This window comes from Patiria miniata, unplaced genomic scaffold (genome assembly GCF_015706575.1).
Source record: "Patiria miniata isolate m_02_andy unplaced genomic scaffold, ASM1570657v1 HiC_scaffold_22, whole genome shotgun sequence".
NCBI lineage: Eukaryota > Metazoa > Echinodermata > Asteroidea > Valvatida > Asterinidae > Patiria > Patiria miniata.
The window spans coordinates 453983-480571 of NW_024037061.1; the positions used below are offsets into that span (position 1 = coordinate 453983).

Consider the following 26589-nt stretch of genomic DNA (forward strand, 5'->3'; position numbering starts at 1 on the left):
CACACACACCCACACACCCACCCACCCACCCACCCACGGAAGGACAAGGCGGAAACAGTATGCCCCTTCGGCTTCGCCGCGGGGCATAAAAATTTGGTGGTGTCCAACGATCAGTAAATTGACAGATTTTTAAAAAATAAAGAGTGCTATAGAAAATTGGTGCTTTGTGATCAAATTTTGTGCATGTTTTTTCACTGTTTTCTCAAAAAAGTGTAATATCCACTGAGCTGAAAATTCCCAAGTTAGGTTGAACATTCTTCTTTGGATTATGAGTGGTTTTATTATTGAAAACGAATTAAATGCTTGAAAAGCAAATGATCCTATATGCCTTTAAATACTGAATATCATCAATTGCTCCGTCATTAACACAGACTCAGTTGTTATGCACTGATGTACGTGACCTTTGACCTTTACTCTCCCACTTCTTCGGATGCCTCTCCTTCTTCAAAGTCCACCTCCGTCTTCTTGATCAGTGCTTCCATCATGGCTTCAATCCGATCATTCTGAGTCCTCATCATCTTCAGTCTGTACTTCACGTTCTTCAAGGTGCTGGCCAGTTCATCTTGTTGGTCCTTGATCTCCTCCAGCTCAGTCTAAAATTTGTGAAAATATCACTTTTTTAATAACAAATAAATATACAATTTTGGAGGGCTAATCATCCTTACTCGCAGCTGAGAAGCTGAACTGCGAAAGACACGGCTACACCGTGGTCGAGCCGGAGGCATGTAAAGGCGCCTTAGGCTGCCGCCGTACGACCCATGTCTGACCACGGAGCACAGCCAGAGATCAAGAGTGTTTGATTTTTGTAGAGGTAGGAAAAGCGGAGAACCAAGAGAAAAACTCTCGTGGCACAGGAGAGAATCAACGAATAACTCTTCTCACATATGACGAATTGGATACAGGATACAATGAACATGACTGAAATGGTGGCAGCATAGTAAAGGTCTATACGAGTCTAACACGCTGACCAACTGTGTCGCGTGGCCAATTTTCTAACTGGCTCATGAGCGACAAACAAACAATACGTAACAGATAATATTAGCTATTAAAATAATGAGATGTAGAAGTATTTTCTCCGTGCACGCAACACATCGATTTCTTTTTCTGGCCTACAAAAGGATGGAAACCTGCTTTTTTTAATCTCCAAAAATGAGCAAGTCGGAATTCCAGATTTTGGATTTTCTTCCAAACTCAATGCTAAAAGGATCACAAACCTTCGGTGGATTCAGAGCGGTCATGATTGTATCGCTCAGAAGCTCCTCACGTCCCGAGTACCAACGGTAAAATTGAGCGAATATGGTCCGACTCTGCTGGTTAGGATGCACGGAGATCGTCTTCCTAATGGAAAGCTTCCATAAGAATGACGGCAAAGCCTCTTGTACTTCCATTGCCAGATTGACCTAGTCATCCAACGAAAAAAAAAATATCATTACAAACAGATCATACAACAGAACTGAAATTTGTTATGAATTATAAAGTTGAACAAAGACATTGACTGGAGGGGGTTTGAACCTGCGACCTCCGGATTGCCACACCGATGCTCTACCAATTGAGCTAACCAGCTCTAGGTTGGCGGTTCCCATTTTGTCAATGTCTTTGTTTTTGTTGGTCCTGGGCTTTTGCTAGCCTAGTGACCTCTTTATACCAATCTCACTGCCTGACTCTCTAGTGACTTCTTCTTAAAATCTTCAGACTTTTAACTTCACAACCTATGGGCTCCGTGCACAAGTACCCCTCCAACGGCCAGAAAAGGAGAGTTGGGGGAGACCTAGACTGGTTCCCGGTCCATCCACTGCATATTTCAAATGATCGAGGGGGCGGGGATTAGCCTGGGAGACCATCGCAACGTATTTTTTTCCCACCGACAAAGCCTGACGCTCATGCGCAAAGACGCTATGGCTTAGCTTTGTGCACATTCAGGATAAACAAGTCGTGCGTACTTCGCGAGCGAATCAGTACAGTATTCACATGCAGTGTACCGTCCAAGGGGTTCTCAAGATGGAAAAAAATGCGCCCTCTTTTGTTGGCGCACGCAGCCCTGTAATTGAACACATAGGTCTGGCACCCGCTTTATTACATGTAGGGCTTTTTTCTATAATGAAGCTACACGGTTGGGCAAATTCAGAATAGAATTAGTTGAGTGTACTTCACCCTTTATGTGTGCGAACCACTGCGTGCCCACACTAGGCTAAGCCAGCAAAACCCAAAAACTCTTTTTTTTATTTCAAAATTTCTATGACACCACTTACCTGCATGCCCAGACGTTTCAGCTTGGCTTGTTCCTGGACTTCTTTAATGTCATCTACAGCCAGACCAACCTACAACCATCAATAAACAGAACAGGACCTGACTAAAATCAACACATAACATGATATGACTTAATTAAGACTTGTTTGTCTTTAACCATTCCCATGGTGGTGTTTTGGATTGCATTTTTTTTCCTTTTCTTCAATGCTTTGATACCCAAAACATAAAAATCCATGTTAATTTGGTAATTTGTAACAGGACATTCATCTGCTAATGCTCAAGAACATGGTACATTTTACTAACTTGGGAACCCAAAGGGATGTTATGTTACCCGTCTCAAATTCATATCAGGGACGAGTTCCAGAGAAGTTGTGAACATTGTATCGGGTAAACGTTGCAGAAGTTCGAACAACTTCCCCGCAATTTTCCCGGGCCAAAAGCCGAAATTATTTAGTACAGCTGTGTTCATTATAGCAACGTTTTGGTAAACAATAAACTTTCCAGAATTTACATCTTTACCTTTCAAAGACTCAAACTATACAGACCAGTACTAACCAGTAAGTTCATGATGATGATTGACATGATGATCACGAAGATGACAAAGATGACGTAAGTGACTCCAGCATAGTACACCTCCGCAAGGAACAACTCCTTGTCTTCCATAGCGTCCTGACCGTAGCGCAAGTAGTTCAAATTGTGGAAGATGCTGTCAAATTCAAATTCGCCAATCATCATGACAAAAGTCTTGACCAGGGCGTAGTGGACACGGTGGAAGGATTGCTATGGGGAAAAAAAACAAGATTCGGCAATGACCTGAATGACTCACTGAAGAATAAGATATCTTGACAATAAGTACCAAATGAGGATTAATCTTAAAAGTCAAAATTTAAACAAACTGAACGATATGCAACAATTTCCGCTCTGGTAAAATGAGACAGAACTGGGCATAGGCCGTAGTTGAGAAAAATTCCCAAAAGCAAACAGGGGTATTTTTTCCCGACTTTCAGATTTATTGATATTTGTAATCTTTGTTCTGTGTACTACACCTATTTTAAACAAATAATATAAAATCATTTGTTTTATAGAACACCTGAATATATCCTTGTCATCTGATCGGTCAGAGCCGCCAAAAGTATGACAATGGAACGTCCATTTACCGTACAATGGAACTTTTATTTTTGCCGTGTGGCTGCGCCGTGTGTTGGAACGAATAACTCAATGACATGTGATCAAGGATCCACCAATCAGATGATGGGGATCTATTCAGGCATTGCATAATAAGCAATAATAACTACACTACCATTTTATTCCTTTAAAAGAGTGGGGAAAACAAATGTACATGTATGTGAATTAAGTAAGGATAATTCAAAATTTTACACAAGAAACACCAAACTGTTTTAAGCCATTTTTGATCAGTCCATACCTGGTTCTGAAGGAGTGAGTAGAACGCCAGTCCAAACGCAATGATGAAGAGGAAGAAGACGATCGCAAACTGAAGGAACGTCTTCAGCACATCTGCAGTCAAAATTCAAGTTGGGGTCGTTTTAACGCATGCTATCTGCCACGCGTATCGCACAATGTGTCGGCGTAAAAGATTGCGATTTTCACCGTCTTTTCAGAGAAGTTGTTCAACCATATGTGACTGCTGAACATATCGTCGTGTCGTGCAACAAGGGCATTTTTTTTCTAAAATGGCGTGTGACATCATGCATGCGAAACGTGAGTTTTCAATGTCAAAAGGTTGGATCTCGCTAAAAACAACCCGGAGGTACACACAAAGTCAGTGAACGTCAAGATACGTGAGATACTACTTAGTTGCATGGAGCGTATTCGCGCGAGATATGACTTTGTTGCAGAATCGAGTTGCGAACTTGTTGCATTGACGTGAAGATATTTGTGTTTCAAAGCCACAGATATGAATTCTTTTATCGAAGACTAATATGTTCATGACACAATGCGAAACAATGGTAATAATGGTTGGAGATAGCTAAACGTATGCGACATGCACACGCATCCATTCAGATGTAAAACCTCTCCGTTCCCAACAATGGAAATTAATCAATGTGATGCGATCAAGCTAAATGAGTCGTTTGTCGACCCTGGTCATTTTTTTTTTTTTTTTTTTTTTTTAACAGATTTGAAAAGAGCACAATCTCAGCATTACTGCTGTGAAAAACGCATGCGGGTACTATCTTTAGTTACAAAATTATGGAAGTCGGAACACCAAGAGATGTGATGAAGTGGTCCTATTTTGGCCTGAATCTCCGACTGAAAATTCCCGACAAACGACTCATGTAGCCTGATCGCATCACAAATAGTTGTTTTTAATCTAGCCTACCTGTGAACATGACGATGTAAATCCCAAACTGTGGAAACTTCCTCAGGAACAGAATCAGGTTGATCCAGGCCAAGAACACAGCCACGCCCCCTAACTGCCACTGCCATGGCTGAGAAGAAAAGATAAAACAAGGCCATTTTTGGTTAGAAATAATTATATATTATTGGATGGCTTTGAGGGGGACACGAGCTGTTACAATATTGCACGAGTCAAAGACAAGTGCAATATTGTCATAGCGAGTGCAATATATTCTTATTTCCCCCGAAAAAAATTCATCGCGTACCTGCAATCAGCTGAATGAGAACGTGTCCCAGACGCTGAATTCGGGAGCAATTCAAAACATGACTAGGGAACTTCTGAATTGAAATCAAGATCCTAGAATATCGTTTCCTCGGAATATACAGCATTCACTGAGCTAAAAACGTCATCAGGTTAGTTGCTCAGCACCCTTCTTTCAATGTTGAGCACTTTTGTTGCTGCAAACGAACGTAAGTCACAAATTACAAATGATGGCCGCTACCTTTGAAACAGTTGGTAGATGAATTAGCTGTCTGAACAAGGGTCTTACCAATCGAAGCATGATGCAATTGGTGCCTGGTTCCACAATACATTCTTTTCCCTCAGTGCCATAAGGATAGTAGACACCAGACCAAGGGATCACGAACAGAATGGACAACGTGTAGATAGCCCACTCTAACAGATTAACCCAGCCAAAGTAGTTCAACTTCTGATGGTACAACTGCACGAGCTGGTAAGAAAAATCCAAAGAAATAGGAAATTAGCAAAAAACAATTTACATCGTTGAAAAGGCAAAACATTCTAGTTTCCGGAATGCAAACATCCATTCAGACAAAGTGTGATAGGACTCGAACCAGCCAGCTGACCCGGCAAGCTCGGTGGTCGAGTGGTGAGACGTCTGCACTAGAAAGCAGGAGGTTGTGGGTTCCAGTCCCACCTCGGTAAGCTTATGAAGTTTTCTCACAAGCCCTTTGATATGTTTGACAACATGAGTACAATATACATGTAATGTACAAACAAACAAAAAATATCGGAAAACAAAGTTTATAATCAAGTTTATTTTGCATGCCAACCAATTTTTTGTGTCTGCTAAGTAGTGCAATTTGTTAATCTCAGAAATGTAACGAAACAAGTTACCTGCTAAACTACAATGTACTTTGTAAGAATCAGAGATTCGAATCAAGCTATTGGCCATATGTGTCCTTGGGCAAGCCACTTTACCCCCACTTGCCTCTCTCCACCCAGGAGTAGAAATGGGTACCAGCATTAGCTGGGGAGTAACCTGCGATGGACAGGCATCCCATCCAGAGGAAATAGAAATAGTCTCAGTCGTTTCATTTTATTGACAAGGAAACTGTAAGGATGGGCCGGCTTGACAGGCCATATCAGCTCGTGACAGACTTGACTTTTTTTTACCTCTTTCACAATGTTGACCGCAGACAGGAAAATGATGACCCAGTGTCCCACATTCCCAAAGAGGTAATGAGTGGCCGAGCTGAAGCCTTGCTCCCAACGTTCCTTTCCGTCTGCTTTCCATTCAAAAGTTCCCGCCGTCAGATTCGCAGTGAAGTAAAATGACGGGGGGTTGGTCACAACGTAGCCTGTGCAACAACAAACAAAAACAATCTAATAAACAACGTTCATAAGATGGAATTGACGTCGGGGTGATGCAAATCACAGTAAGGTATTTCATAATAATTTGGTAGTTTTGTTTTTTGATGTTTACAAATGTTGGACATTCGATTAAAATGAAGGTGTCAGAAAGATTTCCTACCGGTCAGAAACACCAGGAACAGAGCATAGAATACCAGGGATGTGTAGTAGAAGAAGCGGCCGTAGCTGTCCCACTTATGCTGCATGAGGCTGGTGACCAGCGGGTGCCCGAGCAACTCGTCACGTTTGGAGTTCACCTGGATGTTGGAAATTCATAAAAAACAGTTATTGGTTACAATTCTTGATTTGCTAGTCTATTCAACTTGATCAACCAATCGAACTGCTGTCTGGATGTTGTAGCCATGGAAACCATAAGTGAAATTTGTAGGCTTTCTCAAAGAGTGAGCAGTTAGATCATATGTTCTTTTGAATAAAAAAAATGGTCTCATTTTCAAACGTTTGATTTTTCCAAAGATTCTTTTTTTTTTTCAAAGGGGTACTTTTACCCACACTGCCAAAATCCTACATGCCTGATTGCAATTTCCTTTTCTTTATATGAATTTTTGCAATTATTTGTATTTTTTCCTTTTTTTTATGGTCACATTTTCAAAGATTTGTTTTTTTCCAAAATTTCCTTTATTTTTTAAACGGGTACTTTTACCCACACCGCCAAAATTCTTTCATTGAAATTGCTTTCTTCCTATGAATTTTTCCTTTTTCGCAATTTCCCTTTCTAATTTCATTCATTCAGAAAATAAAATAAAAAGTTTGTACTACTGGCCCACCAGAATTCATGAGACATTTACATCTTAAATACAAATGAAACATTCACTAGAGTGTTAATGACATGGTAAAAATGTGGTTATGTGCCATAAAATGTCCAAATCTTGACATTAAACAGGCAACATGAAGTTTATTTAAGTTTTCTTTAAAAATATGATGCTACCATTTTCATCAGTTTTAAAAATTAATAAACCTGACATTTTGCGTGGACCGTACCATTATTGTCAGCGGGTGGTTCAATCTCAACACCTTGGCATTTGAGGAGTAGGGTGAGGCATTGCTGGAGAGTTTTCCGTTCTCCATGAACGGACTGTTGTCGTCCGAGCCTCCAGAAACCTCAGAAACGTTGTCTGGATTAGGGAGCAAGTTCAGGGCAATCTTTAGACAAAACAGTACGTGACAGTGGACAATAGTGCACTATATTCTGGAGGTTGTAAACCTGTGCAGGGTCACCAAAAAAAATGCAACCCTACAACATTTGCCTTAAAAAAAAAAAGAGGATCATTGGATTTTTATTTTTTCGGGTATCAGATTAAAACTGAGAGCTTTTTCTTTCAAATACTGAAGAAAAAAAAGTCATGAAAATAACACAAACTTTTCAGCGGTTATCCTATTACACGTGCGTGTTGCACGGAATGGCACGCACATTTAGAAAAGCACAATACGTAGAGTGGGGTATGGAACGAGGCTGTGCTACATGGTTACATGTAGTACGGCTTGTTACCATGGAGCGACCAATCAGGATCGAGGATTCCAGTTTACTTGAAGATAAACACTTATGCCCACCGGAAAACTTTACAAATTACTGCCGTATCATCTGATAATTTAAAATTACATATATTCCAAACAAAACGTTTTGAACAAATGTTGTATGAGGCACGAAGATCGTTTCACCCACCCCATATCCGGATAAAAGCTTTGACAAGAAATTTGCCATTTTCCAATCTCAATTTGTTTGTTCTGATGTAGTCTTTCCCCTCATTTCATCCAAACCACGCTCTTTTGAACGGAGCTATTTTAATAGCTCAGTGGGTACAACAACATATACATGTAGCTGCAATACAAATCTACACGATCTATAGTTAGCTGTTACCAGATGACTGCAACTATATGTACATGCTCAAAATAACTACTAAAATGCAAAACAAAACTTAGCACGTCAAAGCAACAATGTTTAATGGGTAATTCTGCAGGTTGTGGGTTCGAGTCCAGCCTGTGGCTACCGGTATATGGTGCATGTGCCCTTGGCACTTTGTCACTCATTGCTTCTCCCCACCCAGGAGTAAATGGGTACCTGTGTGAGGGCAGGGGTGGTTATTGTGACTGATTTTAGTTGCTTTGTGCCAAAATAGCTGAGATGGTATTTGGAGTGTTTCATTGGCCCAATGAGCAGGGTAATAATGATGTAGCGCCTTGAACACCAATACTGGTGGATATGTGCGCCTTTATTAATATTTAAACATTATGCACTTTTCAAAAAAACAAAATGTCTTGTATTTTCCTTGCACAAAAAAAAAACAATTACCGAACATTCACTTGTGCAGTTAACAATTTAATGTTTCTTAACGAGTTGGGGAATGGAGTTTAGTAACTTCTTTTGCAGTTGGCGAAATATTATCTTACAATGAACCACCTTTCTATCTACATTTGATCATCTGACACATCTTCACACGGTGTGAAATTTGCATGAATAAGGAAAGAATGCAAAATTAAACATGCGGTAACTCGTTGTTCAACCCTGACTCCCGAGGTAACCTGTAATACCTTGTTAAACCTCCAGGTGAACCTCCAGGTGAACCTCCAGGTAAACCTGACGGTAAACCTCACAGTAAACCTCACGGTAAACCTCACGGTAAACCTCTAGGTAAACCTCAAGGTGAACCTCCAGGTAAACCTCACGGTAAACCTCCAGGTAAACCTCACGGTAAACCTCAAGGTAAACCTCAATTTACCGCCTGTTTAATTTCACATTTTATCCTAAAAATACACCTTATGCAAAACAATCATATGTCTTGATACATGTGCATGGAGCAACAACATGAAGTCAACCATGTATGAATTGAACACTTTACAAACAAACAACGCTGCTTGACACTTTTCTTCTACGAAGCCCGACACCACTCACAAGTTACCTGGGGCAATTTTGGACGGTCTGGTATACATATATGTGGCTCCTGGCAAGGCATAAATAAAATGGCTCCATGCAGGTAGTTAAACAAATTGAATTCAGCTTTGTCAGGAATGGATAAATATAAACAGCTGAAGAACAAAATGATCTGGCAAGTTCCAAGGTCTACAAGGGCAGATCCAGAACCAAATTGGGGGGGGGGGGGGGGGGGGGGGGGGGGGGGGAAGCAACAGGATTTGAGTTGTTGTTTGTTTTTTCAAAAAAGGGGAAGGGATTTTAAAGTACACTCAACCAAGAAAGTCCCCCCTGCCAATATGTTTTTGTTTAACTCACAAACTACTGCGCACCTCTTACTCAAATAACAACTAATCAGTACAAAAATTCCTTAGCAAGCAAGATATACTCTTTATTTGGCCCAAAACAGTGATGTACAAAATTATGCAATTTATGACAAATGATACCGAAACAGTTGCACTTTTGTATGTACGTGCAAGTTGTGGTTCACACTCACCTTGCACGTATACCACAGTGCAACTTTTTCCGGTAGCATTTATCATAAATTGCATAATTTTGTACACATTATCACTGTGTTGGGCCAAATAAAGAGTATGGCTGGATTGCTAAGGAACTTCCGTACTGATTAGTTGTAATTTGAGTAACATGTGCAGCAGTTTTTAGTTTTAGACAAACTTGTATTAAGGGGGACTTTCTTTTTTTGTTGAGTGTATAGTTTAGTGACATGCATTATTTCCACATTGTAACATTATATCCTGAACATTTAAGACAAAAAGGCGCCTTCACTTTTCTGGTAAAAACTAAAACGAACAAATACATTGGGTGGGGGAATATGGACCTGGGGTGGGGGCGATTTCACACAATGGGATACAGGTAGTAGAAGTACACTGATGCATATTTATAAGCCAAACGCACTTCTTTCATTGGTTGATTGTCCAACATATCTGGAAAGTAACAGTAGTTAATATACCTCATGCATATTCATGAGCAAGAGCTGAATTTCTACAACTCCATTCACTATCAAGTGTCAACTTCATCAGGTGTCACCAATGGGGATGTCCCCCCCCCCCCCCCCAAATAAAATTATACAAGTGTGTAAAGATTTTAACAAAATGTATATAAAACTCGCAATAGCTTTAAGATATTGCTTGTCCGCCAACATTTTGGCACAGGCGCAACTGCAAAAGAATACAGCAGGAAATGCGGGAATAACGCGCATCAGTACATGCATACATGTTAGGACAGCGCCCTCTACAGTCACATTCTGCTTTGCTGGATATTTTGGGAGCATACCTGGGCTGTTATCGTCCCACTTGGAGAACATGTCATCCAAGAGCTCGTAGTCAAAGGTGATGCAGTACTTCTTGTGTTCGGCAGGGAATTCGTTCTCGGACACGCACCGGTTGAAGACGGCCTCTGCCACATCTACAAGTCCAGAATAAAAGATGACAAAACAGCAACTTAACAGCCAGTAGTGCAAAGAGTTACTTAAGTTATTGAATCTATATATTACAATGGCATAACTCCACTACTGCTGCAGTTTACAGTGCAAGTTGTGAAACAATCCGCATCGTGCAACAGTTCAGTTAGAAAACGTTCAACTAAACTTTCATAGCGTGCAAGTCTGTGACAAATTATGGTGTGACTTGTGCAGTCACTTCCCCCCCCCCCCTCCCCCTGCTGGGCTGGCCTCGCTGAAATTGCCAGCCAGAGAGGGAGGGTTACCTATCTCCAGCAAAATACCTGTCACACAAATCAACATTAGTTCGAAGTCAATTTAATTGTAATGATACTTCATTGGCAAATTAAACAGGTCAGGTGTAACATGGACATAACAATTTTGGCCCCCAAATTTACGGAGACCCAGAACGCTTGACAGAGTCCAGCCAGGCTAGCTTCACCTTCATCCTACCGTCTATTCTTCTTACCCGGCATCTTCTTGATCAGTTTGCGCATCGGAGTCGACCTGATCTTAGTAAACTTGTCCTTGCTGGTTGAATACATGGCATGCTGCCAATGCTTGTGGGCAATGATGGCGCGGGCCACTTGTCTAAAAACAGATCAAAAACAAAAGGCAACATTATTAAAAGTTCATTAGTATTTTTTCTTGGAGTCAAACACTAGCTTAATTTTTAACAACTCCATAACAGCAGAACTTCAGAGGCCCACATTTTGAACTTTTGTCCCCCCCCCCATCTTTTTATCAAGCTCTTGATAAAGTTAATAAATATTTTTAAAAATTGGATTGAATAAAAAATAGTTTGAATTTACATTAATTTGCGGACCTGATTTTCAAATAATCATTAGATTTTTCTTTTGGGAAAACTTGAAGAAATATTGTCGCGTCAGTGCAACAATGGTCGTAACTTGATTCTGCAACAAAGTCTTATCTCGCGCGAATACATTCCATGCAATAAGGTCGTATCTCGCGTATCGCGACGTCCATTGACTTTGTGTGTACATCCGGGTTATTTTAAGAGAGATACGACCTTTTGACATTGAAAACTGGCATTTACAGACGTACATGATGTCCCAAGCCATTTTAGGAGAAACAACCTTGTTGCACGGACACAACGATACAGGAATTTTCGTTCATTGTAGGCAAAAATAGGAAATGAAGAAGGGGGAGTGTTTTTTAATGTGGGGGGATTTTCAAACAAGAACTGGTAACATTTTGCTAAACAATAAAAAAAAATTAAAAAATAGTCTGGAGCAAAAATTGCATATTCTTTGCAAGGTGAGGGGCCTGAAGACAAACACGACTGTCGATATGAATATTCATAATCATGAGGTCATGAGGTCAAGGTGAACTTACTCATGTCCCTTGTCGATAGCAAGGTCCATGCAGTTGTGTTCATTCCCATCTTTCAGTGACAGATCCGCTCCCCGTTCACACAGCAGCTTGACCATGTCAACGTGGCCATTCTTGGAGGCCAAATGAAGCGGTGTAGTCTAAGGAAAGACACAAGACAGATGGTAAGGCATTTTAGTTATAATACAAATGTATTCATTTATATTGAGCGAATTCCATATGAATATGTTCGAATGCACATCACATAAACTATACTCCAAACATGTTTAGAGAGGGCACATTATGCAGCTGATCCAGAAACACCAGGGCAAAATTAAACCTTCTCTTTCACAATAAGTGTCCAGGGTGTTTTAAAGTTTTACGTCCCATCCGAAAGACATAAGGAGCCCTATCATGTCCCAGAAAAGCCACCAACCAGGACAATACATGGAATGGTCTCCCATCCAACTACTGACCACAGTCAATGGTGCTTAACTTGGCAGTTACACCACTAGCTCTTCCACTGAGCCAACTGTCTGGGACAGGGTACTCCCCTAGTGCAGAGACTGTATAAGAGTTGTTAACCCTCCTAGTGGGAAGTCAATATACAGAGCAATATGCAAAACCCTTTAAAACCTGCAGGTCAGTTTCAAGCAGGATTTCAAGCAGACCCAGGTGAAAAAAATAGAACAGTAGGATCAAAATTTAAAGGTGCAGTCCATCATTTGTAATTTGTGCATTTTGTTCGTTTGAAGCAACAAAAAAAACCAAAATCTAAAGAAGGGTGCTGAACAACTAACCTGATAGAATAATGCTGTGTATTTTGAAAAAAAAAAACATTCTAGGATCTCGATTTCAAATCAAAAGTTGCTGAATCATGTTTTGAATTGGGCCTGAATTCAGCATTTGAGATACGTTCTCACTGAGCCGATTGCAGCTACGCAATGTCGAGCACTGATCCGACGTATTATAGCAACCGCAAGCGCGTTGTGTCAACGCTTGCGAGAACTTTGCCGAATAAAAAAAACCAACTACTAACGGAAATTTCCAACGGTGCGTCTTTGCCACACAGAGGAAGTCATACTGATTGGGAGAAGCCAAACATGTGCACGACCTCAACACAGTCACTTCAGATAAGCCTAGGGCCTGAATCTTACCCTGGTTTTATCAATTGGATCAATGGGACTGTCGTTTTCCAGCAGAGCGGTGGCGCACTTCACCCAACCATTGGCTGCTGAGCAGTCCAACGGAGTCCACAACGACTGGTTCCTGTTGGAGACACAAACAAGATAAATAGTATTTGCCGACTTGTACTATCTCCAAAAATAGCTTGACCCAGACATGAAGTGTTGTGCAAACATTTTTAGCGGACCCTGATACGACACTACATGGCCTAAGTAATCATCCCATACATTTTGTCTGGGTAAATTATTTGTTTTGCCATTTAACCACAAACAATACAATTTTACAAGACATAACATTATTTACAACACACACACAAAAAACAAACAAAACATTTGACCGTGTGGGCACAGGACAGCAAAAGTGAAAAGTCACTGTAGACTTGCTTACTAAATTACATGTATATAAAAACACCAAAGTAAAAAAATATATAAAAAGCAAGGTAAACAGAAACATATTGCACATCAAAAACGATTAAATTACACCTAAAATACAAGTAACAATCCCACAAACCACAACTATGGTATGTGCAGATGCTGTCTTGTTTAATCATTGTTCGACATCACAGTTGACAACAGGAATTCAATCAAAGCTTTGGTGTTTTGAGTTGAAATTGACCGACAGTCAAATCCTATTGATATAGCCATTTGACGCGTTATATTTAACAAATATTGATTACACTTAAAGGGGCATGCATGGTGAGTCAAAACAGAAAGTGACCTGGATTAAGGCCAAAAAAAAAAAGTCTCCGGTTTCTGGTATGGAGCTTGCCCAAAAAGTGGTGCGGCGACGCGGCTTTTTTTTTTTTTTTACCTGACTTTTTTGCTCCAAATGTCAGCTGATGATTGCAAATGGTGCCCGACTAAACTCAGTGAAAATGTATGGGAGTCCAGAGAGGCCACATAAAGCTTATTCTCGATAATAACCCCATCGATAATAACCCCGTTAAAATTGTGCAGCAGCAGGATTCCAGTCAAACCAGTGAGTTTGGCGGTTTTGAGACATCATCTTTCATTGGCTACGGCGACGCGCGCACATACCAGAAACCGGAGACTTTTTTTTTTTGGCCTAATGATTTTGTTTTTCTTAAAAAGAAATCAAATTAGATACCCCAATGAAGTATGTCTTAAAAGAGCAAATATATTTTTTTGGAAGTTCCTGAAAAATGAAACATTTCAGTTTCTTGCTTTTGCAGTTCCACTGTTTGTCCCCCACCTTGCTTCAATATCGGCCCCTGCGTCAATGAGTGCTAGGACACACTTAGCATGGCCCTCGGAAGCCGCTAAATGCAACGGCGTGTTGGAATCCTCGTCTTCGTCATTGATGCCTGTCAAGTCGCGACGGACTAACTCCATTAGGGTGCTGTAGAGAAATGAATACATTCTACCCATTAGTCCTGGTACCGCCCAAAACTGCCCCGCCCAAAACTGCCCCGCCTTTTACTGCACATACCGCCAGAACCCCCCTGGCCACTCTATGGTTGTATTGATTCATTAGAACCCTCCTACGCAAAATACATTGGTGTCATTCAGCTATTGTGTGCCAAAAATATAGGATGTTTGTGGACATAACGCATGTCATACCATGCATGAATATTATACCGGTATGTCACAAGGATATGTCAAAATATATGTCAAAATTGTAAATACTGGCTCAAGACTCAGGAAAAGTTACTGAAGGCAAAAGTACTTTATATACCCTAATACAAAAATAAACTTTGTTTCTCGTGTATCCGTCATTGTTTCAAAAGCATTTCAAAAAACGTTCCCTAATTCAACAGCTGTAAATGGTCTGAGGTATATTGAGTACATTTTTAACCCATTACCACTTGTACAGCATTGTATTACATTGTATTTATTCACTTACCCTCCCACTGTTTGAAAAGCCACAGACAGTCAAAAATTTCACCCACTTCCCCTGAAATGCCTTTTACACTGGTTGGTCAGAAACGGTCAGATAAAACCAGTCCATAGGTTTTCATTCTCAAACTGCCAAGCAGCTAATTTGTTACGCTTTCAACAATGCCAATATTATTCAGTTTAGAAAACAAAAACATTTACTTTACTATGAGTGTACTAATAACAGTTCTGCTTTTGAATACCCTACCAGTACCTACCCTATTTTGACAGCCCTATGGGGGGGGGAATGATTAAAAAACAAATCTGAAAATCATCAATTACTACCTTTTACCCTTGACTACACGCAGACACCTCCACATGATCATACACACACAAAATTGTTTGGCCTAAGGTGCTGGTTGAAAGTTGTTACCGGTATGTCCATAAGCCTATTCAAAATTCTTACATGAAATAAATTTCCTCAGGACTTACTGAACTCGTCCGTGTGCGGCAGCGAGATGCAGAGCTGTCTGCTCCTCCTCATTCTTGGCTTCTAAACTTGCTCCTCGATCCAGTAAAATCTAGCAGATGTTGGATAAAATGATGTGTTATTCCTTAAATTATTCCTGCAATCGCTTTTCCTTATTAGGTTTTATTAAAATCAATAATGGATTATTAATCATAATCTTTTGGACAATACACTTTGTGCTGTGCAATGCCAAATTACCGACATTTTTACAACAATTGAAACCTTTTCAAATTAGTAAGTTAAAAACAAAAACACAAAAATAATTAAGGCTGATTCTAATTCACGCAAATGCGACTGCTAAGCGAAATTGACGTCACATATCATTTGCTGTGAAATACATGTACCTAACTAGAAATGCAATTGGGAATTTAAAAAGAAAACCAAGGAAATTCCAAACCTCAAAAGACTTTGTACAGTATTTTTTAATTTGTAATGGCATTCATGAGAAATACAAAACAAGAAAATCAGCGGATCTGGGGAAAAGTTGCATGCCTGTACCTTGACAATATTGATGTAGCCATGTTCAGCAGCGACATGCAGTGGCGTGTTGTTATAACGATCACTGGCCATCAGTAGTTTCTTAGCCTTGTGTTTGCGGTGGTCCAACAAAACCTGAAAACAGAAGCAATATTTATCATCAAGAAAAACTGAATCCTAATTGTGGTTTGATGAGTACACATACACTTTAACAAGTGTCATTTAAAGGTAGCGTCCATCATTTGTAATTTGTGCTTTTTGTACATTAGAAGCAGCAAACCTGCTCAAAATCTAAAGAAGGGTGCTGAACAACTAACCTGATGAACGTTCAGCTCATCAGTGAATGCTGCATATTCCGAGAAAACAATATTCTAGGATCTCAATTTCAAATCAAAAGTTGCTGAGTCACAGTTTGAATTGGGCCTGAATTCAGCGTCCGAGCACGTCCTCACTAATTGCAGCTACGCGATGTCGCGCCCTGAACTGACACATTACATTTACAGCAAGCGTGCGCGTGTGCACCGTGTCAACGCTTGCGCGCCCTTCACCGAATAAAAAAACGAACTACTGAGGGAACGCCTTTTTTCATTGATTTCTTCAAAATGACCGCATGCCAGAAAGAATAATTTCACAGGGAGTTTAGTCCACTTACTATCTTTTATAAACCAAGTATGTTTTTCAACAATAATTACGTCAGTTACTTTTTGGATAGCTGCAAATGATGGACTGTTAGATTTAAGTTTAACTTCTGTGGATTTTACACCTAGGTTTCACAGTTTTTGCCTGATTCATAACCCAAGCACTCTTTCTGCGATTCAGGAAATCAAATTTGTTATTTTACCGTCAATGCTTGGACTTCGTTTTCTTGGGCAGCCCAGAACATGGAGCTCTTCTCGTGTTTATCAACGGCGCGGATGTTTGCGCCGTACTTGAGGAGCACGGCAATGGTTGCGCTGTGTCCATTGCTCGCAGCGATCAGTAATGGCGTAAAGTTGTCCTTGTCGCGACGTTCAATTCTTGCACCGCTGCAATTCAATAAAGAAGAACAGTTTGTTTGCTATCGTTTCACTAGCATGTAAACAAACAAACATTAAAGAAGTTATGAAGCCTATTGCCTTTGCCTTTTCTAGGTTGACACGTCTTACCTTTTCAGTAGGTACTCCACAACTTGGTGTCGATTGAACGCGCAGGCACGGTGCAGCGGTGTGGCCCGTTCAATGTTGAGAGCATCCACGTTAGCAGACTTACTCAAGAGCAGCTTGACAATGTCTATATGACCTGCCCCTGCAGCGATGTGAAGTGGCGTGTTGCGCTGCTTGTCATAACTGTTCAGCTTGGCACCTGAAGGCACAAAGGCGAAACAACTTATAAGGGAATAATAGCATTATGGCACAGTAAAATTGAGTGGTAAGGGGTCTGGTTGTTGATAATACATGTATGGCCGTGGCCAAAGGAAGATATATAAGTGTCCTGCAACCTTTCTTCGCAATCGCGCAGCAACTCTTAAAACTCGGTCACAAAGTAAAACAGCAATTCTTTTACTTCAAACACAAAGAGTGTTGTATCAACCTGCAATGACGGGCTCCACGACGATTACAATTTGCTGGTAAAATAGTTCACTTACGCCACCTGAGATGATTGTGCAAGTTACGCCATAATTTGTTGTGCAAGTCGCATTCTTATGGACTATTTTAAAACTTCATGAAATTGTCATTACAGAAATGTACTTGCACAGCTTGAAATGTTGCACAACTTGCGCAATAAATTATGGTGCAAGTGGACTTGCCATTATGTAAAGTTTTTTTAAATCAGCTGCTGCATTACAAACGTTATTTGTACTCTTTGGATTTCTCTATGGATTTTCTTGAGCCTTACCTTTTTCGAGGCACATCTGAACAATTTGCTGCTTGCCGCTGTCCACTGCTACATGCAACGGTGAGTTGTCGTCATAGTCTGAATCAGTCAACATCTAGTGGGTAGAAGAAAGAAGTAAACTAAAATATTTGCCTGACTTATTTGTCAGTACGTGTTGATTTGGTCATTGTTAAAAGTCTGATCTGTTTAGTTGAACAAGGGAAATTGTGTAAATCAAACTAAAATCAGGTCATATTTGTTTACATAATTATTGTAACATAGCGTGCTCCTTCTTTGCACTTTTTAGCCAGGGGTGTCGCTAGAGGGGGTGCAGGGGAGTGACAAACCCCTGGAAACATTTTTATTAGCAAATTGTTGTGCTGTCGGCAAAGCTGTTTGTCCAGCAGCAAATATGTGCCATTAATGTCCCCTACTGATACATATTGTGTGCTTTGAACAGCGCCACAATTAGTCAGATTGAGACCAACTTCTGACCCCCCCCCCCCCCCCCGACAATGAAATGACCCGACTCCTTACCTGGCCTAGAACACCTTGCTGCCCACCGGCCTCAAACAGCATCTGGACGATCTCCACGTGACCCTCAGTGCAGGCCACCAAGAGAGGGGTGTTCCCTTCCTCGTCCGTGCAGCGCAACACCGCTCCTTTCTCGATCAGCATCTTAGCGATCTCAAGGTTGCCGTGGGTGCATGCCATGTGCAGGGGAGTCATCAACTGCTTGTCAACAGCCTGTAAAATTAGAGGGGCACGGGGAACAATATCAGCTACAGATTAACGTGAACAGGGAACAAAGGGGCACATCTGCGGTCTATCCATGGAGCTACGATGTACTGAACACTTAAACTTGTCAAGTTATGAAATTTGATGAATATCTAAGTATAACATTAGAGTTTGAGCACGAAAGTTCGTTTCCTGTTGCTTAATGTAACATTGGAATTGTAATTACTCAAACTGACCTCATGAAGGATTTTTTTCGAGTTCAACAGTTCCTTGGCAGCAACATCGTTCCCCCTCATGGCAGCAAAATGCAGCGGTGTCTGTCCATAGATGTCCTGAACGTTGACGTCCGCCCCTTGGGACTCCAGATAGGAGATGACACCGTCCCTTGTGTCATTATCCTCATCATCATCGTCATCGTCTTCCGAGCCTGTTGGGGATGCCTTGACGGTTGTGCGTTTGCAGCGAGCGGCGTAGTGCATGGGAGTGGTATTGTCTTCACCCCTGCACTGTTTGTCTAACAGAAGGAGATAAATTGACTTTTATTGATTGATGAGCCAGCTGTACCCACCATGACCCCTGCCTTTGTGTGTTGATGGAATTTGACTGGTCACAGTGCTTGCATGCTTAAAATATGATGTGACTGTTGGTGACTAGCCTGTGTACATGTATAACGAGGATTGATTTTTTGACTGTTTGTGACTGTTCAGACACCTTTTTTTTTTTAAGTCGGCAAGTTGACCACTGTTTTTGTTTACCTGCTTGATGCTTAATGAGCAGCTTAACGATCTCCAGGTGGTTGTAACGGGCCGCATAGTGGAGCGCGCTCAGATTGTTCTCGTCGAGTTTGTTAACGCGTTTCCGTTTGTTGGAGCCTATCTGGTCCAGGTAACGCCGCATGATGTCAATTGCTCCATCCCGGGCAGCCTGCATGGTGGAAGAGAAAAAATAGCGTTATACTCATCAACGAATGTACGATACATGTATAATCCACCAGTGGGGCAATTCAATGCAAAAGTGACCACAACTGGAAAGTGGAGACTGAATGAAATCTTTCAAACTACAAGCTTCACAACATCAAATGTGGCGTCAAATTATAGGGGACAACAAGATCTTTCATTTGAGTGGTGTGATTTTTGGTCCAAAAAACTTGGATTTTTGGCTAAAATAATGGATTTTTGGTAGTCATTTTGGCACCTTGATTTAACATGCAAACTATGACTGTTAGTGTTATTGAGAGTTTTTGTGTTTAAGGCAGAGAGAAGGTACATACATTTGTATTAGGCCCCTATAAGAAAAGGGTTTAAATTATGTTGCAGTTTATCAAACTCAGATTTTATGCCGTGTAAGAAACCATGAAGAGAAAGTAACGCTTGTGACGTAACGTGAGTGATGTAACATGAGTGACGTAACATGAGTGACGTTAACTCCTTGTAATATCCCTTGCATGTAAAATGTTGATTCAAAATGGGTTTTTATATCAGTAGCTATGGGTTGAATGAAAGGTACAATAATGTTACTTCTGAGTTGCAGACTACAGTTTGAGGAGACTGTAGCAACAAAATTGCAGGCCAATTTTCCATGTCCTTTTTTTTTTAACGTGATTGGCAACCAACAAAACACATGTTTTCAAAAAGTGAATGAATGGATTAGAAATTTATCTTTCCATTTGTAAGTACCCCTTACCCCAAGGTTGTTGTATGGCTGGTTTGATTCAGCTTGATCAAATATTTCTGAAGCAGTGAGAGGTCAAAGTACAGCCTCTTGGTATAGGTCTATACTCATACACATGTACATGTAACGTGAGTTGCCCACTGCAGTTTTATTAAAGATCTTAGCCACTGGACAAACGTGTACAATAGATTTTTTTTTAAATATTGGTAATTTGTTAGACTACTATTTACACAATGTTCAAACACAATCAGCATTTCATAATGTGAAATTTCAGGAAATTTATGGAGACATTTCATTGGATTTTTTTTTTCATTTTCCCTTTTTTGGGGAGGTGCCTATACATACATGTGTATACTGGTGCTCCATCACGTCCACAAACTTTTTTTTCCACTTCAGTTCATCTGAATACACCATGGAATACTGCTAATGCACAGGAAGTGTGCAACGGATCAGGGCAATAGGCAGATATAGGGCCTATGGGTTGAACAGCATTATCTGGGACAATATTTTGTGCAGATGTTCATGTACATGTACCAGATAATGGTACATATAGTTTACTATAGTGTTATTGGGTATTGGCCAAGGTTTGACTGATGATTCAACAACTTGGCTCCTGATTTAAATTTGAAGAATGTTCACACGTATCAAATCTAACTGTCATTTAGTGCAAAGTTGTGTACATAATTTAGCCTACATGTACAGCATATTTCATCCTGTACACACAAAATACCACAGTAGGGGATTTTCACTATATACCTAATTGTGCACAGTAGGCCTACTTATGTCCTAATAAATAACGCAGCACATAATGACAAACTAACAAACATACATGCAAAGCATGGCCCTGTACATTGTAACTTGTATCTTGAACGCTGTTTTACAGACAGGTTACTCCCTTACTGTATAACATTGTCAACTTATGTACTAGTATGTATGTGGACTTAATTATGATACCGGGTGGGGGGGGGGGGGGTTTAAGTTAAAAGATATACATGATGTATTTGCATGAATCATACCCAGTACTTTTCCAGTGTCACCTGTCAAGACAGCAAAAAACTACATGGGAAAACTATGATGACTCACTCAATGCCTAAACTAAAGCTGCTCGTAACGTGTGTACAAATAAAACAGTGAAAAATGCACTTTCAACAAAAGAACATTTGTGTAAAGGGCGCACCAACTATAAATAAACAAACAGACAAATTGGTTGGAATGAAGCATACAAGTTGAAAATTGGTATGGAGTTAAAAATAAAATTGAATCCGTTGAAAAGCACAGCAACTTTCATTGGGCTGCGATTTTGTTTGCACACATTTTAAATGTAAATTACATACTATGTGACTACGACTAATTCATAATGACACTAGATATATGCTCTCTGCAATTTAAGGGAGTTACATGTACATTTACCTACTTAAAATGAGCAACATAAAATTTGAAAAACAAACTGTCTTTTTTTTTTCTTTTTTACTAAAGAGCTTACTTGTTACAGTGGACATTGTCAAATTTCTCAGTCCACTGTAAATTTACGTCATGTAAAAAAAAATAACCAATTTCTCGTCTCCGTCTGCTTCCTTTTTACCCAGCTGCCATAATGGGTTTTTTTTATGTATAAAAACAATTGCAATATATTTTGTCCGCTCAAAGTCATTCAGGTCAAGCAAAATCTATCCAATCAGAGTTTAAATTCATCAGCAGTTCCTGTTTGCAGGGCAGGGGATACGAGTGCATACATTTTGCACAATATGCTTACATGTGTATAAATTATGTGTTCCAACAAAATTTCAGTAGAAAGCATCATTTTGTAACTTGTAAGGGCTCCTTAGGACACAATTTTGCATATAAAAAAACCAGTCAAGAAATCCTCTTGCCATCTTGGAAAGTCTGCCATCTTGGTGGGGGGGGGGGGGGGGGGGGGGGGAGTGCCCGCCTCCTTCATTAAGAAAAAAAGGCTGAAAGAAAAACTAGTTACTTATTTTAACTTGGCCTAAATATACAACTTGAATAGAATCAATGCTCAAGACAGCATTGCGGAAGTTGACAATATGAACATGTACCGGGGTATCTTGTTTTCACAGCGTAATACACGCTATGCATAACTGCAGACCATTGATGCATGCAAAATGAACTGTCATCATGCAACCCACATGTGTCATTATGCAGGAATAAAAAATTATTCTTTAATTCTTCCAATATACCGGCTACATGAATGGAAATTTGATTTATTTTAATAAATAACTTCACCTTTATAAATGCACTTTTTTAAATCAATATTTTTTACTCATGAATCAGTGGGCTTTATCATGTTTATGCAGTACTGCACAATTGTGTTCATTTCTTGCATTAGTTGTCCCACAGCCTTCAGGACAAATTTGTCATTTTTCCCCAATAAATACTGAGTTCGCTCTAAAAATTATTCATGATCCACGACAGAGTTTATGACCATTACAATTCAATAGGCCACCAGCAATTAGCATCCAATGAATTGATCTCTTAAAGGGCCAATGCAAATATGCAATTTTTTTTTTATGCAATCCTTGAAAATCCACCTTTGTGTCTCGTTTAACCTTATTTGCAATTGACCTATCGCAGCTTGTGAAATATTGTACAATTACATGATATTCAAATTGACGTGGAAAGCGCAACAACATCTGAGACAAACAAAACTTAGTGTACAAAAATTCCATTAGGTTGTCCAAGGGCGTGGCTAACTCGCAAATGGTTTTTAGGTCAATTTCTGTTTTGCCATTTTCAAGGGTATTTTGGTACCTTTTTGTTTGTTATATGCTAATGTGAGCAAAAGTGTGATGTCATCTCAGACAGAAACCTCACGTTACAGTTCTTTCAGTAAGTCAGATCGGTATTAGTCTAGGCAAAAGGTCATTCGGGATAAAATTGCTGACGAGATGTTACGCGAAGGCCCGTTGCGCTTGTAATTAACATGCACCTATCATTAACATGACCTATCATTGTGTGCATGCGCAGTTGGAAAACTAGCTGAACTGGCTTATTAAAAGTGAGGCTAGAAAGCATAAATAGTCAGGCACCATCAAATTCAACAATTCACAATTTATACACTCAGGGAACACGACCAACATGGCTTCCTCTTTCCATTTAATTATGTACTGAGTAGTTCGTTTTAAAGGTTTCAAATCATATACATGTAGTTGAACACAAATTACAGGTGTCTATACATGTACTTTCATTCTTTGCCATAGCTGATGAAACTGATTTCATTTTATGGAAGACACTGATCAACATGATCAATAAGATGATTACAATCATCAAAACGGATCTGTAAATTGAATTGTCTACTTTGCAGGTATGCCTTCAACACCATCTTCATCGTGACTACGAATGCAATCCAATCATCAAAGTACGGGTGAAATATTAAGCCTAATAATAAGGTTTGGGGAAGTTTTTAGAAATATTATTCTGGAACGTGTAATGATAAATTTATCTCAAGTCTTGGATTCCGAAAAAGTATTTCAAAAGGGGGCACGCAAAAAATAAATGTTTCCTTTGAACGATATCTGGCCATTACTAATTTTTCTCTTCACAGCTATCACTAGCAACACTGTCAGCCATCAGAAAGTGAAAACATGTCATAAAAAGTCAAATTTAGCAGGGAAAATATTGAAGTATTTACTGAGAAAACACTTGGAAATTGGGTTTGTGTACAGGCATGACAGGGTGACAAGTGATGGCCAGATATCCAATTAAACATCAGTGTGCATCTTGTAATTATAATTCGTCCTTTTCTTCAGGTTGTGTAAGACTTGAGTAAGTCAGTAGGAAGAGCATCCATGGCATTTTCCAAATTCTAGTTGAATCTTACCTGATGGATACTGATGAGAGTGCTCAGATCTTCGGTACTATCTGAGGTTGGCAAACCCCTCCCAATCCCTCCGCTTCATCCAGCTCTTCTGGAGTTGGCCAATTAGGGGCGTACTTCGGCATCTCCTGCCGTCTACGGTATTCCTTCATCTCCACCGTGTCCTCACGATCCAGCGCGCCGTCGCTCCGAGGCATGCTCCCCGTGGAGTTTGACAGCAATGACGCTGTCCCTATCGGAGAATGGATCGGTTCTGGACTCTCTGCAAGCCCGTTTTGATCGTTCTGAGGAGGTTCTTTCTCTCTATTTTCCGAAGGGGCAACCCTTGCTTGCCACGTAGTGGTGTTTTTCAAAGCCGGTAGCACGTTAATACGGCTCGCACTGGCTTCACTGTGTTCTGAGGGGGCAGAATCGGGCCTTGTTTGTACATGTACCTGTAGTGAACTGTTTGGTGGTGTCGTCCCAGTTTCCGAGGATTCGACCGCAGCGTCCTGTACACTGGCCACTACCGGGAGATCGTTGATTTCCAAGGGCGAGTGGTACGCGTGTGGGTACACGACAGGTGGTAAATCTTTGGCTGCCTCGGCCACTAACAAAGCTTCGGAATCGCTGTGCGAAAGGGAAACAGTTTTATTATTGCGATTGCTGGAACGTTTTCCGGCTGATGGGTTCATGAAGCTTTCGTTTTCGTCCCAATGCATAGGGCGTTGATTTTCCGTTCTAGATGGTCCAAGTCAACTTAGTGTGAATGTGCAGTGAACCATTTTATTTACACAATTTCATCCACGCCAACTAGCTGTGCTATACATGTGTTATGCATGCGTGATCGATCATATTATTTGCCTAATATAACAGCCAAGTGACCTTTGCACTGTTGACGCTCCACCCAAAATTATCAGTGACAATAATTATTGATTAGATCATGATAATTGTTGACACGAATATTTATTCTCCGACCAGTTTTTGTTCGGATTTAACGTTTTCTCTCATGTTGACTAAATCGCTAGGGATCGGGCCCACGAAGCTGTGAAGATGCGCGTCTGGGTATATCAAGAGATGACCTATATCTCTGCGAACCCCCCCCCCCCCCCCCCCCCCCGCTGTAATGCTCATATTTAAATTCGTATCACTGATCACACAAGTGATGGATTTTGGTGATGCATGTTGGATTAAAATGGTTATATAACACAGCTAGTGGAGTAGTTAAGGAGGATATATGAAATAAGGGGATAGATAGACTTTTAAAGGGGTAGTGGCAGTCACGAGATACGTTTTCTGCATGATTTTCTATTTTATGGCTCAAGGATGGACTTGTCAATTACCTACCCCCCCCCCCCCCCCCCCCCACACACACACACCCCAGGGTGTCAATTCACAAAGGCACGGTCAAATTGTTTCATTCAGAGTCTATATAGTTTGTCACAAATTAAAACAAAACAAATCAAAAGGTAAAATAGCTATAGAAAAATTAAAAAAAGAAAAATCGACAAGATTGATCAGCCCTCGATCCCTTTTATCCTCCCACCACAAAAAGGTTAAAAAATCTAATAACAATATATCTCTTATATTTCTGTGGGCCTAAGTTGTAACTGTCCAACAGAAAAAAAATCAGTCCTCTTTGTAATTGTATTTTCAACCAAAATTCCTCTTGATTCAACTGCCTACCTTCCCTTGCGACTCCCCCACCTAGTTCCGCGGATGACCCTAGGAGTAGAGGGCTGATGGTGGGCCGCAGCTGCGCCGGAGATGCGGGTTCCTCCTCCATCACCCACCCAGTGATGTCTTCAAGAAAGTCTGCCCTTTGGTAACTTACAACACCGCCATCTCAGGGTGCCAGTCATCCTTGGGGGAGAAATTTATCGGCCTTGATAGAATTATTTTCAAGTCACTTTGGAAACATCATTTTGGGTGGTGTTTTGTTTGTCTTTTTTTTTTTTTTTTGAGATGAGGAAACGTTTTTGTCCGCAAACAGGGCTATATTGATCTAGCTCATTGTCACTTTCCAGAAATTCCGTTTAACGCCTGAACACCGACAAGCCAGTAGGCTTCACCGAAAACGGCCTGTAAATTTCATTTAAAGCCTAGTGCAACAGGTTACTTAAATCAAAAATCTGAGGACCTTATGTTCTCGTCTGATGTCGAAAATCATCGTCGCAATACAAAAAAAAATTAGGTAGGTTTTGTGTGTGCGATGCACGTCTGTTATGGTTTAATATGCTATCTTAGACTATTTCTTGCTAAACTGTTACGTAATATTTACATACTCATCCCCGTTTCTATAGATACAAACCTACAGGGATAAAGGGATGCGTCATTCGAGGGCGCGAGGAAGCCCGCCTCAGGCTATCTTATTGTTACCAATATCGTCTGCTGTACTTTTCATTCAGCCTTACACATGAAACGGAATTATTAAATAAAGGTCATTGCGCAAAAAAAAGCGGAACCCAAACCCCCAAAAATATATTACATAGTTTAAAAAAATGTGTAGCACC

The 26589-nt window shown here is 40.4% G+C and overlaps 1 protein-coding gene across 1 annotated transcript; it reads right to left on the reverse strand.

The window, feature by feature from the left end:
• Nucleotides 1-248: 248 nt before the first annotated feature.
• Nucleotides 249-24894, reverse strand: LOC119729980 (transient receptor potential cation channel subfamily A member 1 homolog). The gene is given in 25 exon segments (XM_038202769.1): nt 249-593; nt 1215-1400; nt 2250-2318; nt 2803-3027; nt 3671-3762; nt 4586-4694; nt 5154-5333; nt 6020-6204; nt 6378-6513; nt 7256-7389; nt 10476-10607; nt 11111-11232; nt 11998-12134; nt 13131-13242; nt 14371-14517; nt 15486-15574; nt 16021-16134; nt 16841-17024; nt 17145-17340; nt 17875-17968; nt 18391-18600; nt 18828-19105; nt 19347-19515; nt 24101-24165; nt 24168-24894. Coding segments are annotated over 25 exon segments (4179 nt in total). The 5' UTR covers nt 24799-24894; the 3' UTR covers nt 249-410.
• Nucleotides 24895-26589: the final 1695 nt, after the last annotated feature.